This window comes from Oncorhynchus clarkii, chromosome 2, assembly GCF_045791955.1.
Source record: "Oncorhynchus clarkii lewisi isolate Uvic-CL-2024 chromosome 2, UVic_Ocla_1.0, whole genome shotgun sequence".
Classification (NCBI taxonomy): domain Eukaryota; kingdom Metazoa; phylum Chordata; class Actinopteri; order Salmoniformes; family Salmonidae; genus Oncorhynchus; species Oncorhynchus clarkii.
The window spans coordinates 72020840-72034765 of NC_092148.1; the positions used below are offsets into that span (position 1 = coordinate 72020840).

The 13926-nt window shown below is 45.4% G+C and overlaps 1 protein-coding gene across 2 annotated transcripts in view; it reads left to right on the forward strand.

Moving 5' to 3' along the window:
* LOC139373271 (inactive serine protease PAMR1-like) overlaps positions 1-7104 on the forward strand; it is a 48690-nt gene extending 41586 nt beyond the window's left edge. For both annotated transcript variants that reach the window (XM_071113597.1, XM_071113607.1), the window contains exons 11-14: positions 211-277; positions 1523-1755; positions 2071-2447; positions 6037-7104. In XM_071113597.1, the coding sequence (XP_070969698.1) occupies positions 211-277; positions 1523-1755; positions 2071-2447; positions 6037-6606 (1247 nt within the window). In that variant the 3' untranslated portion in view covers positions 6607-7104. The remainder of the gene's footprint in view (positions 1-210; positions 278-1522; positions 1756-2070; positions 2448-6036) is intronic.
* The last annotated feature ends 6822 nt before the right edge of the window (positions 7105-13926 follow it).

Consider the following 13926-nt stretch of genomic DNA (forward strand, 5'->3'; position numbering starts at 1 on the left):
ATGTGTGTGCGAGTTTGTGTATGTGTGTGTGTGTGAGTGCATGCGAGCGTGTGTGCCTCAACTTTGTGATTATCAACAAGGGACACACTGGAGCACCTGCCAGTTGAGCACTATTTTTAGCAGCCTCTAATCAACCCAACATTGAGAATGAAAGCAGCTGCCAGCCTGTCAGTAGGTATTAATGGGAACCCTGTGTGTGTTTGTCTGCAGCCTGCAGAGAGTCCAAGGTCTCAGAGCTGGTCAGACAGAGAGTTCTGCCTCCACAAGCTCCATCCAGGTATGTCTAACGATGTATAATATATTATGTTAGAGAGCACACATAATAATACACATTATATAGTCTATATTTAATTCGAGACGTAAGCATTAACCAACACTATACTGTATATCCACATTGCCATCGAAATCATCATATTTTTTATTTATTTGACCTTTATGTAACTAGGCAAGTCAGTTAGGAACAAATTCTTATTTTCAATGACGGCCTAGGAACAGTGGGTTAACTGCCTGTTCAGGGGCAGAACAACAGATTTGTTCCTTGTCAGCTCGGGGATTTGAACTTGCAACCTTTCGGTTACTAGTCCAACACTCTTACTAGTCCAACATAAAACTTATAGTATATGTGCATAATCATATATCAACATCATTGGCACACCACACGAGAGAGACCATAAACACAATGTATGACCCTGAATAATGCACACATCACAACAGATGACTTAGCTCTTTTTTGTGTGTGACAGAACCACTTTACCATGTGAAGCCCACATATAAATTACGAAGCGGCTGCGGATCTGACTTTTCCTGGATCTTTCTTCCCAACAGCTAAAGGTCACACAGCTTCTGTGCATGTGCAGGATTCTCTACTTTAGGCACAGTCCCTACTCTCTATTCTGGCAAATGGTGCTCGATCAAAGTTGAATCAATATCTGCAAGATCACATAATGATAGTATTGTACATAACAGAACTGAATATAATAGCATACTGTAGTGTAACGTTACTTTAAGACAAAAAACAGCACCTCATTTCCAATGACATTTTAGGATGATTGTGCGAATGGTCGCATTTTTCTCTCATGCGCGCGTAACTAAACAGTGTGCCACTAGGCAAAATATGTGCATTGATTGAAACAAGACAGGTAGGATGTACTACAGTTTGTTAACACTACCTGCTCTACAATTTGCTCACTGTAATTCATTCAAAACAACACTGTACATAACTAAGAAGATCGTTCACAATTGACAGTGAGAAATGTGAAGGGAGAGTGACCACACATTTTTGGGGGCGTTAAGTAGAGGTAAAGAAACACATGCGCAGAACGTGATTACAGATCTTTCCGGGATTCCAGGGGAGGCGGACGGGATTGGAATGGGGCGGTTACTTACAGATCCACAGCCTCTGCCTATAAATTAAACGTTTAAAAACCTAAAAGGAGTTATACATACTGCTAGCCTCTTTAGGTATATTATACACTAGTTTGTTTCTGTAAAGGAATCTCAATGGAACCCTCTCATCTCTCAGGAAGACCCCTGTGCATAAGCTCTACTCATCCTCTGGGTTTGTGAAGATGTTCCAGTCTGTCGGCCCCACCAAAGTTCCCCCAATGCTATCCCAGCTGCCCCAGGGGTTCCACCACCTCCACACTCACATAGCGTACGAGTGTGCCTCTCCCTTTTACCAGCACTCAGGCAGTGCACGCCGCACCTGCCTCAAGACTGGCAAGTGGAGCGGGCGTCATGTCTCCTGTTCACCAGGTGAGGGCAGCAGAGCCACATTACTTGATGTATGTCTTAATATAGGGGAAGGTTTGTCTTGCCACCTAGGCATGCTAGAATTGCACTTTCAAACCACACTTAGACACTAAGCAATCAAGAAAATTGGATTGAAAAAGTAATATTCCAGGTTGGGTGTGATGTGGAATAAGGTTTCCATACATAATCAAGTGTTGTTTTATCACTCTGGCAGATCTGAGGTTTAACATCTTCCTTCCACTTCTTTCCCACCCTTCTCACGCCTGGCCACACTTTCTTCTCTTCCACACTTGTCTCTCCATCCTTCTCTTTTCCCAGTGTGTGGGAAGCACCCTACCTTTGACCCCCAGAGCCCGGCAGAGTCCCACTGGCCCTGGCTAGCCGCCATCTACCAACGCCCCACCAACGGAGCAGGGACCAAGCTGGGCAAGAAGGCCAGCCTTGCGGGGTCACTAAAGAAGGGGACTGGAGCTGAATTAGGTGCTGGGGTTGGATCCCAGGGGCAGGATGAGGCCTCAGGCTGGCAGCTGGTGTGTAGCGGGGCCCTGGTGAATCAGCGGAGTGTGGTGTTGGCAGCCCACTGTGTGACAGAGCTGGGGAAGCTGTACCCTCTGGATGCAGCCACGGTCAAGGTGGTGATGGGAAAACATTACCGCAGTGACCTTCGGGAGACCAAGGGCCTGCAGCATCTCAGGGTAAGAGAGGGGATGGAGAGGGCTTAAGGGTGGGGAGTAGAGCGTGAGAGTGGCTAAATGGGTTAGTGGGTGGGGGTGGGCAGTGAGAGTGAGTTTGGAGAGGAGTAGGGAATGATGAATGATGTGGTTGGCTGAGACCACCTGTATTTAGCCACACACTGCAATGATTAGACTGAAATACAGCTACGGTGTACAGTTCACCACACATGATTTTACACACTATAGGTACATTTTCAAGCCTTATGAGATGGTAAAAGCTCAAGGTCTACATCTATATAATACCAATGGCTGGGTGGTTTTGAACCAGTGTCCAATTAAAATGTATAATTTCACAACAATGACATCATGTCTACTACATCTAGCCATGTAAAACAGCCCCATGTTTTTTTTTTACAATCAATCATTGAATAAGTGCCAGAGAGCTACTTTGACTGTAAGTAATCACCAATGTGGTTGTGCGACATGGCTAGTCTGGATCTAACCAACATATACAGTAGCGTATTGCCATTTTGCAGTATATTGTAAATAATATGGTCTAATGGTGCATTATGCGCTTTATAAAGGGCTGTCAATTAATATACACCACATTACCAAAAGTATGTGGACACCTGCTCATCGAAAATCTCATTCCAAAATCATAGGCATAAATATGGAGTTGGTCCCCTTTTTGCTGCTATAACAGCCTCCTCTCTTCTGGGAAGGCTTTCCACTAGATGTTGGAACATTGGAACATTTCTGTAAGGACCTCACTTTGTGCACATGGACATTGTCATGCTGAAACAGGAAAGGGCCTTCCCCAAAATGTTGCCACTAAGTTGGAAGCACAGAATCATCAAGAATGTCATTGTATGCTGTAGCATTTCCTTTCACTGGAACTAAGGGCCTAGCCCAAACCATGAAAAACAGCCCCAGATCATTATTCCTCCTCCACCAAACTTAACAGTTAGCACTATGTATTGGGGCAGGTAGAGTTCTCCTGGCATCCGCCAAACTCATATATATCCGTCAGACTGCCAGATGGTGAACAGCGATTCATCACTCCAGAGAACGTGTTTCTACTGCTCCGGAGTCCAATGGCGGCGAGCTTTAAACCCTCCAACCGACACTTGGCATTACGCATGGTGAGCTTAGGCTTGTGTGTGGCTGCTCAGCCATGGAAACCCATTTCACTAAGATCCCGACAAACAGTTATTGTGCTTATGTTGCTTCCAGAGGCAGTTTGCAACTCGTTAGTAAGTATTACAACCGAGGACAGAAAATTTGTACCCGCTACATGCTTCAGCACTCGGCGGTACCGTTCTTTGAGCTTGTGTGGTCTACCACTTTGCGAATGAGCCGTTGTTGCTCCTAGACATTTCCACTTCACAATAAAAGCATTTACAGTTGACCGGGGCAGTTCTAGAAGGGCAGAAATGATGAACAGATGAACAGACTTGTTGGGAAGGTGGCACGTTGAAAGTCACTGAGCTCTTCAGTAAGGCCATTCTGCTGCCAATGTTTGTCTATGGAAATTGCATGGCTGTGTGCTCAATTTTATATCTGTCAACAACGGATGTTGCTGAAATAGCCATATCCACTAATTTGAAGGGGTGCCCACATTATTTTGTGTATACAGTGCCTTGCGAAAGTATTCGGCCCCCTTGAACTTTGCGACCTTTTGCCACATTTCAGGCTTCAAACATAAAGATATAAAACTGTATTTTTTTGTGAAGAATCAACAACAAGTGGGACACAATCATGAAGTGGAACGACATTTATTGGATATTTCAAACTTTTTTAACAAATCAAAAACTGAAAAATTGGGCGTGCAAAATTATTCAGCCCCCTTAAGTTAATACTTTGTAGCGCCACCTTTTACTGCGATTACAGCTGTAAGTCGCTTGGGGTATGTCTCTATCAGTTTTGCACATCGAGAGACTGACATTTTTTCCCATTCCTCCTTGCAAAACAGCTCGAGCTCAGTGAGGTTGGATGGAGAGCATTTGTGAACAGCAGTATTCAGTTCTTTCCACAGATTCTCGATTGGATTCAGGTCTGGACTTTGACTTGGCCATTCTAACACCTGGATATGTTTATTTTTGAACCATTCCATTGTAGATTTTGCTTTATGTTTTGGATCATTGTCTTGTTGGAAGACAAATCTCCGTCCCAGTCTCAGGTCTTTTGCAGACTCCATGAGGTTTTCTTCCAGAATGGTCCTGTATTTGGCTCCATCCATCTTCCCATCAATTTTAACCATCTTCCCTGTCCCTGCTGAAGAAAAGCAGGCCCAAACCATGATGCTGCCACCACCATGTTTGACAGTGGGGATGGTGTGTTCAGGGTGATGAGCTGTGTTGCTTTTACGCCAAACATAACGTTTTGCATTGTTGCCAAAAAGTTCAATTTTGGTTTCATCTGACCAGAGCACCTTCTTCCACATGTTTGGTGTGTCTCCCAGGTGGCTTGTGGCAAACTTTAAACGACACCTTTTATGGATATCTTTAAGAAATGGCTTTCTTCTTGCCACTCTTCCATAAAGGCCAGATTTGTGCAATATACGACTGATTGTTGTCCTATGGACAGAGTCTCCCACCTCAGCTGTAAATCTCTGCAGTTCATCCAGAGTGATCATGGTCCTCTTGGCTGCATCTCTGATCAGTCTTCTCCTTGTATGAGCTGAAAGTTTAGAAGGACGGCCAGGTCTTGGTAGATTTGCAGTGGTCTGATACTCCTTCCATTTCAATATTATCGCTTGCACAGTGCTCCTTGGGATGTTTAAAGCTTGGGAAATCTTTTTGTATCCAAATCCAGCTTTAAACTTCTTCACAACAGTATCTCGGACCTGCCTGGTGTGTTCCTTGTTCTTCATGATGCTCTCTGCGCTTTTAACAGACCTCTGAGACTATCACAGTGCAGGTGCATTTATACGGAGACTTGATTACACACAGGTGGATTGTATTTATCATCATTAGTCATTTAGGTCAACATTGGATCATTCAGAGATCCTCACTGAACTTCTGGAGAGAGTTTGCTGCACTGAAAGTAAAGGGGCTGAATCATTTTGCACGCCCAATTGTTCAGTTTTTAAATTTGTTGAAAAAGTTTGAAATATCCAATAAATGTCGTTCCACTTCATGATTGTGTCCCACTTGTTGTTGATTCTTCACAAAAAAATACAGTTTTATATCTTTATGTTTGAAGCCTGAAATGTGGCAAAAGGTCGCAAAGTTCAAGGGGGCCGAATACTTTCGCAAGGCACTGTATATAGTGTATGTGCACATGATTGAGGAGTGTGAGTGAGTTGCCAGGTAACAAGCAAAGCTAACGTCATTCCACTGACAGCCAAGCTGTCACCCTGCTGTTATGTTTGGCACAGGATCTCTCTTCTCTCTACAGCTTTTCCTTTTTGACACCGCATTTCTCTCTCAATTCTTTCTCTTACCATCCCTCCTCCATATCTCTGACAATTCCTTCTTCATTCTGACTACCCCTTCGCTTTCTGACCTTCCCACCTGTACTGTTTCTTTCTCTGACCAGTCTATTTTCTCTCACTCCCTGATAATCATTTCTTTCTGTCTCTCTTCCCATCCCTCCTCTTTTCCTTCAGGTGGCCTCCATCTCTATCCACCCCAACTATGACCCCCTGGTTCTTGACTCAGACCTGGCAGTGATCAAGCTCCTGGACAAGGCTCGTATCGGGGAGAAGGTCCTGCCCCTCTGCCTACCTGACATCCAGGGGGGAGAGGTGACCTCCAGAGAAGGGTTGGTGACGGGCTGGGCCCCCCTGCCAGATCCCCGGATCGGGGAAGAGGAGCAGGCCAGGGTGGGTGTGCAGCACCTGGCCGACGTGGTGCCCTGCGAGCAGCAGTATGCCCGTAAAGGGGTGCCCGTGAGCGTCACGGACAACATGCTCTGTGGCCGCCAGCGACCCGACTACAGCCCATCTAACATCTGTCCCGCAGACACAGGGGGTATCCTGATCCTTCCTGCCCAGACAGGCTCCCCCCAGGACCCCTCTCTTGCCTCTCCAGAGGGGCGGGACACATCCAAAGGGGAGTGGCGGCTGCTGGGGTTGGTAAGTTTCGGGTATGACCAGGGAGAGTGTGACCCAGACCTGTTTACAGTGTACACACATGTGGCCAACTTCAAAGACTGGATAGAGAGCCATATGAAGTGACATCACCAGGATGTGACTCGCCCTGTATCTCTTTTTCCTCCCTCTCTTCAACCAACAACTCCCTCTTTTGCTTCCTCATTATTCCCCCTCTTACTTTTATTTGCCGACATCTTTCTCCATTCTCCCTCCTTCCATCTACCTGCTTCTTGTCATACCCAAGCAGGGAGTGTGATCACAAAAGAGCAGAGCAACACTGGACTGTACAGTGCTCTGAGCTTACTTTAGGGGGCCCTAACACAAACGGATCAGATAGAGCTGCCCTCCACTCAGCACAATACTTCAGTGTTCAGGTTTTACCTTAAATTTGGTCTTAGACTTGAAAACGAAAACCAGTTCCCTGGGAAAAGCTGGTTTTCATTGTATTCTTTGATATGTATATATAATGTAATGAATTATTATTATGGCTCTGCACGTGGTTCAAGGGATGTACATATTGTATAGAAGGACATAAATGTAATGTTGTTTTTAATTAAAGATATGTGGTTGTGTGTAAAGAAATGGGGGTCTGGTTAGAGTTGTTCATTGAGTGTGGTTCTGTGAGCTTTCATCCAGCATTAATTCAAAGGATACCCATGTGATTCTACTAAACAGAGTTGAGAGAGAGAGAACCTGGTGCTTGCTATGTAAACCAGACAGCCATTTGGCCAGGTCCAGAGAAAGCCTATGAATTAATCCAGATCAAGTATAAGGGCTGCAATCGAACACCTGCAAATTGAAATCATTAACAAAATAATTGATGTGCCTACACAGTTAATAATGTGTGTATAACGCAGATAATAATTTAAGTGTTGACCCCTCTGCAAGCATCTAAAGAGAACAATTGGTAAGTAATCAATGGAGAAAGTGTAGTGTGAACATTTAGCCACAGGGTGGCAGTTTTAAAACGTCAATTTATATGGATTTATGTGGAGGGATGCTCTGGTATTGGTATTTTGGTATTTTATTAGGATCCCCATTAGCTTTTGCAATAGCAGCAGCAACTCTTCCTGGGGTCCACACAAAACATGAAACATGACATAATACAGAAGATGAATAGACAAGAACTAAATCAATTTAAAAAAGGCACACGTAGCCTACATATCAATACATACACACAAACTATCTAAGTCAAATATAGGATACAGGCTCAGCCCAAATCTCACAACCAGAGGGATTGGGTATTTATACACACCAAAATGGTACTAATTCCACTTTATCTCTTACAATGTCCACAACATCTACAAAATATGAAGTCAGAACAAGCCCACAAGCCCAGCACAGTTTTTGATCAGCTTGTACTTATCATGACCATATTTGTGTGATGTGTGTGATGTACTGTGTGTGTCCATTGTTCTCTGCTATACATTGCAGCACATCTACTGTAGCCCACCTTGCTATTTCTTCTCACACTCTCTCTCTTGCACACACACACACACACACACAGTGTCTGAAAGATGAACAGATGAAGGGGTATTTCTACCACATTGGGGGAACTGCTGTGTCTGTGATTGTGTTATAGGCGCTTGGGTTATGTGTCATGATGATTCTGGGAAGGAGAATGAGCTGGTGTTACTGGTGATGCTTAGGCTGGGGTGCCATCATTGTGATAGCACTTCAAAGCTTATGAAGAGTAAACAACCAATCATTGCATATACTGTATATATATATACTGATTCAAATACAATAGTGGCCTCATGGCAATGTGAAATGGAAAATGGCAGTGAGATGTCCATCTTTCATTGTACAGGAATAGGAAGCATCTTGGGAGGTGTTTCGATGACATCTACAAGATTGCCTTAGCAAGCTGAGAGACATCACATTGTAGAAAATCTGCTCTTGGCAACAATTACAATCTGACCATAGCCTTCCCTTGGACACTCACTGCCCTGGTAGGAATAGTCTGTACAAAGGATACGTGGAGGGAGATCGAAGTTCAATAAAATCTTTTGATGGACGTCATCCTAGAGACAGTATACTTTCTCTTTCGCACAGGAACAAGATTTATGAAAGCTTTTCTGTCCCCTTTCTCCTCCTGTTTACTGGAAATGGACAAGGTCCTCATTTAGGCCCTTAATTCCCCTGGGTAGGGAGCTTTTCTACCCCGGCTGAAAGCAGACGTATTCTCAGGCCCCTATTAGTTCACAGGTCAACATCAGTATAGCCGGCCAACACTTCACCACAACTTGACTGTTCTGCTGGGAACTAGAGTATGACCCTGAGCCCAGTGGAAAGCACCTGACAATGCTGAGAAAAGTGCTGCGATGAGGGCGCTATAGAGTGTTTGCACTGAAGAGGCAGAGGGGCAAGGCACTTGACACCTGACAAAATGGCCGATCACAGTCCAGTTTCACAGTCAAACCAAGCTGTACTACGGATGTCACTAGTGCTGTGTGTTCTTTAGAGCAAAGAAAAGAGATCTGCCTTGACTCACTCGTTGGAGACTCCAGGGAGAGGGAATTAGACAACAAAGAGATCGCCTTCCTTCCTGTCGACATGAGAGAGACATAGGACTAGTCTTGTGATGTTCTCAGGGTTCTGCTGTGTCCATGGAGACCGTGCATTTACTTTTAACCTCCCCAGTGGTGTTCGGTGACGTGTTTACGTCCCCTCGATATCCCTACCACACAGCCCACATACACACCCACACCACCACCACCCCCACCCTCCTAGCCCCTGATCTACTCACCCTGCCTGCCTGCCTGCCACCCCATCCTCTCTTTCTCCCCTTTCCATCTCCATGTCCACCCCATGCATAGCTATGAGGGGCTTTAGGCAGCAAACAGAACACATATTATTCAGTCCTATACATGTGCAGACACATATAGAGTACTTGCACACATAAGCACCTATATTAAGGTGACCAGATTTCTGAAATTAAAACCGGGGACATTTCCAGCTCGGCGGTCAATATATCATTAAAATATCCAATGTTATTATCTATGAAATAAAAAAGGGAGAAGAGAACATTAGCGAAATTGAAAAAACAGACAAAAGTATATGTGAAATACTTAACAACATAATAAAGAAATAAGACAATGATGACGTTGGTACCTACATTGTATACCTAATCTGTATATTTCTCAGAAGAATGTATCTTCTTCAGGATTGCTCTGTCTTTGGCCAGCTTCTACATGAACTCCTGGCAGGGGAGGTTGAAGTTTGTCTTCACAATAAGCATGGCCTTGATGGTAGGAACAGTGAACCTATTTCTTGCTGCTGTCCATAGATCATTCATTTGGGAGAACACTCTCTCGACTGGTGCATTACTTCCAGGTAAGCACATGACAACAGACGCAAATCTAGCCATGTTAGTGTGTGGGATGTCGTTCTCTTTGAAGTGGGTAACCACCGTGCTCCATCTCTGACTGAGCTGTGTCTCAGATGTTTTCCATTCTTCAAGCGATCCCCCCTTTAGGAACTCTTGCAGGCCAGTAACCTCGTCAAACAATGCATCCTCATTGATGGTCACATTGGGGCATTTTTCCTGCAGTGTGCCTGCTGCCTTCTGGATCTCTTCACGCTGAGGTTGCCTTTTTAAAATGAGACAATGTAAATCTTTTAGATTATCTGTGTGCTTTCCCCATGCTTGCAAGTGGTTCACAGCCGTAGTGAAGAATGATTGGGATGTTTTGAGAAAGCTCTCTTTAGACATGGCTCCATTGTCCTCTAGCTCTCTCAGAAGTCCTCTGACCAAAACTGGAATGAAGTTGTCATCACGTCTTGCATCCAATTTTGCCTCAATGTTTCTCAGAATTGCTGCGGACTCCACAGCACAGCGGTCCTGGCCTTCAAGCATCTCGATCGTGTCACTGAATACGGTCAGGTTTCCATGGAAAAAGGCCAGCCAAAGTTCAGTCAGTGGATCTTTGAACATTGTTCGCAGGACAACAGGGCATTTGTCTTTAGAAATAAAAAAGGATTTCAACGGCAGATACATTTTCAGCACTATTTCTAGAGCAGGGAGCATGGACAGCCAGCGAACATTGCTGTGTCCTAAAATGTTATGGTACTCTTGGCCAACAAAATCACAAAAGCTCTTCAGTCTTTCTACTCTGACGGTAAAAATATCCAAATATCTTTGTGAGCAGGTTCTCAACATCATGGGGAATCATATCCAAAGCTGTTCTGGCCATGTTATGAATGATGTGGGCAGGACAACCTAAGCCAATCACCTCCCGCTGCAGAGCATTTTTAACTTTGGTATGGACATTGACCCTCCCCAGCCTATTCAGTCCACCAAAGTTGGTATTTGTGTTGTCGGCAGAGAATGCCACAACTTTGTTTTCCAGGTTACATTTTTGGATGACCACCAGGACCTCAGCTGCAAATTCCTCTGCTGTTTCTCCTTTCAATTCAACAAAATCAAGCAGTTTTGTTTCCACAGATGTGCTGCCATCATATATCTTACAATATCTGACTATTATTGGCAACAGCTTTACATGTCCATGATTGGACGCATCAATGGACAGGGACACAAACGCAACCGTGTCTAGATCCTGTGTTACCAAAGTAGTTGCCCATGGGCACCATATTTTGCACACCTTGTGGTGGGGGAAGAGTTTATCTTCTTGGATGAATTTCCCATTTGAGTCAATGAGGATGGCCAACTCAGTGGGTTTTACCAGATTAGTGCGTTCATGGTCTGTGGCTGGGGTACACAGGGCCTGTGTACATGGAGGAGTGTGTGGGGATGTGTCAGGGGGGCAGAGAGCTTCTCTCTGTAGTAGGTGTCCCCATTTGAGCCTCCTTGTTGATTGATGGCAGCATTCATGCGAAACTGAAAGCGCAAACCACTGCTTTTAATCAGGGCAAGCCGGCCGGAAACATGACCATGAATACAAACAGTGTAGTTATTCCCTCCGTAAGGCAATCAAACAAGCTAAGCTTCAGTATAGAGACAAAGTAGAGTCGCAGTTCAATGGCTCAGACACGAGTGGTATGTGGCAGGGTCTACAGTCAATCATGGACTACAAAAAGAAAACCAGCCCTCAGACAAACTAAACAACTTCTTTGCTCGCTTTGAGGACAATACAGTGCCACCAACACGGCCACCTACCAAACCCTGCAGGCTCTCCTTCACCGCAGCCAACGTGAGTAAAACATTTAAACGCATTAACCATCACAAGGCTGCCGGCCCAGACAGCATCCCTAGCCACGTCCTCAGAGCATGCGCAGACCAGCTGGCTGGTGTGTTTACGGATATATTCAATCAATCCCTATCCCAGACTGCTGTTCACACATGCTTCAAGAGGGCCAACATTGTTCCTGTTCCCAAGAAAGCTAACGTAACTGAGCTAAACGACTATCGCCCCGTAGCACTCACTTCCGTCATCGTGAAGTGCTTTGAGAGACTAGTCAAGGATCATATCACCTCCACCCTACCTGACACTCTAGACCAACTCCAATTTGCTTACCGCCTCAATAGGTCCATAGACGACACAATCACACTGCACCCTAACCCATCTGGACAAGAGGAATACCTATGTAAGAATGCTGTTCATTGACTACAGCTCAGCATTTAACACCATAGTATCATCCAAACTCGTCATTAAGCTTGAGACCCTGGGTCTCGACCCCACTCTGTGCAACTGGGTCCTGGACTTTATGACGGGACGCCCCCAGGTGGTGAGGGTAGGAAACAACATCTCCACCTCGCTGATCCTCACCGCTGGGGCCCCACAAGGGTGCGTTCTCAACCCTCTCCTGTACTCCCTCTCCACCCATGACTGCGTGGCCATGCACGCCTCCAACTCAATCAAGTTTGCAGACGATATTACAGTGGTAGGCTTGATTACCAACAACAACGAGACTGTCTACAGGGAGGAGGTGAGGGCCCTCGGAGTGTGGTGTCAGGAAAATAACCTCACACTCAATGTCAAAAAAACAAAGGAGACGATCGTGGACTTCAGGAAACAGCAGAGGGAGCACCCCCCCCCCCCCCCCCCCCTATCCACATCGACGGGACAGTAGTGGAGAAGGTGAAAAGTTTTAAGTTCCTCGACGTACACTTCATGGACAAACTGAAATGGTCCACCCATACAGACAGCGTGGTGAAGAAGGCGTAACAGCACCACTTCAACCTCAGGAGGCTGAAGCAATTTGGCATGTCACCAAAAACACTCAAACTTTTACAGATGCACAATCGAGAGCATCCTGTCGGGCTGTATCACCACCTGGTACGGTAACTGCTCCGTCCACAACCATAAGGCTCTCCAGAGGGTAGTGAGTACTGCACAACGCATCACCAGGGACACCTACACCACCGGATGTCACAGGAAGGCCATAAAGATCAAAGACAACAACCACCCGAGCCACTGCCTGTTCACCTCGCTATCATCCAGAAGGCGAGGTCAGTACAGGTGCATCAAAGCTGGGACAGAGAGACTGAAAAACAAATATCAGACTGTTAAACAGCCATCACTAACATTGAGTGGCTGCTGCCAACACACTGACTCAATCCTCGAGCCACTTTAATAATAAAAAATTGGATGTAATATATGTATCACTAGTCACTTTAAACAGTTCCACTTTAAATAATGTTTACATACCCTACATTACTAATTTCACATGTATATGCTGTACTCTATCCCATCTACAGAATCTTGCCTATGCCGTTTGGCCATATATTTATATCCACATATTCTTATTCATTCCTTTACACTTGTGTATAAAAGGTAGTGTCACGTTCTTTCAAAATCGAACCCAGAAGCAGACCAGGACAAGGAGAGTAGGAAGAAGGTGAGTATTTATTTACAAGTGAATGTGAATGGGTAGATATATCCAGGTGGCGTAGCGGGCAGCGGTGGTGAGTTGATGGGAGTAAATAGGTGGATCCAATGGGGTAGCGGAATCCTCCGACGACCAGGCGGGAATGGGGTAAATGATCCGGGTGAGTAACTGAAGACAGAACAAACGGAGGTAAGTTTAAGGCAAGCAATACGTAAAAAACAACAAAACAAATTCTATCCAACTTGAGGCTGATACTATGGCACAACATACTGTTCATGGCTAACGATCCGGCAGGGAATGGACGTCAGGTCAGAGCTTTTGAAGGGGAGAGGTGATGATCAGGACAGGTGTGCAGATTACTGATGGGATACAGGTGCGGGTGAACATCGATCTCCCAACAAGCTAATTCGCCCGGCAACCAGACAGGGTGCGTTCCAGGACACCGGAAACACACTCCAGGACAGAAACACAGGCAAACACAGACTCAGGAAGCAGGATTCGTGACAGTACCCCCCCTCCGACGAACGCCACCGGGCGGAGTACCTGGAGCGCCAGGGTGGAGGCGGTAGAAGTCACGAAGCAGGTCGTCATCAAGGATCTGACGCCGAGGAA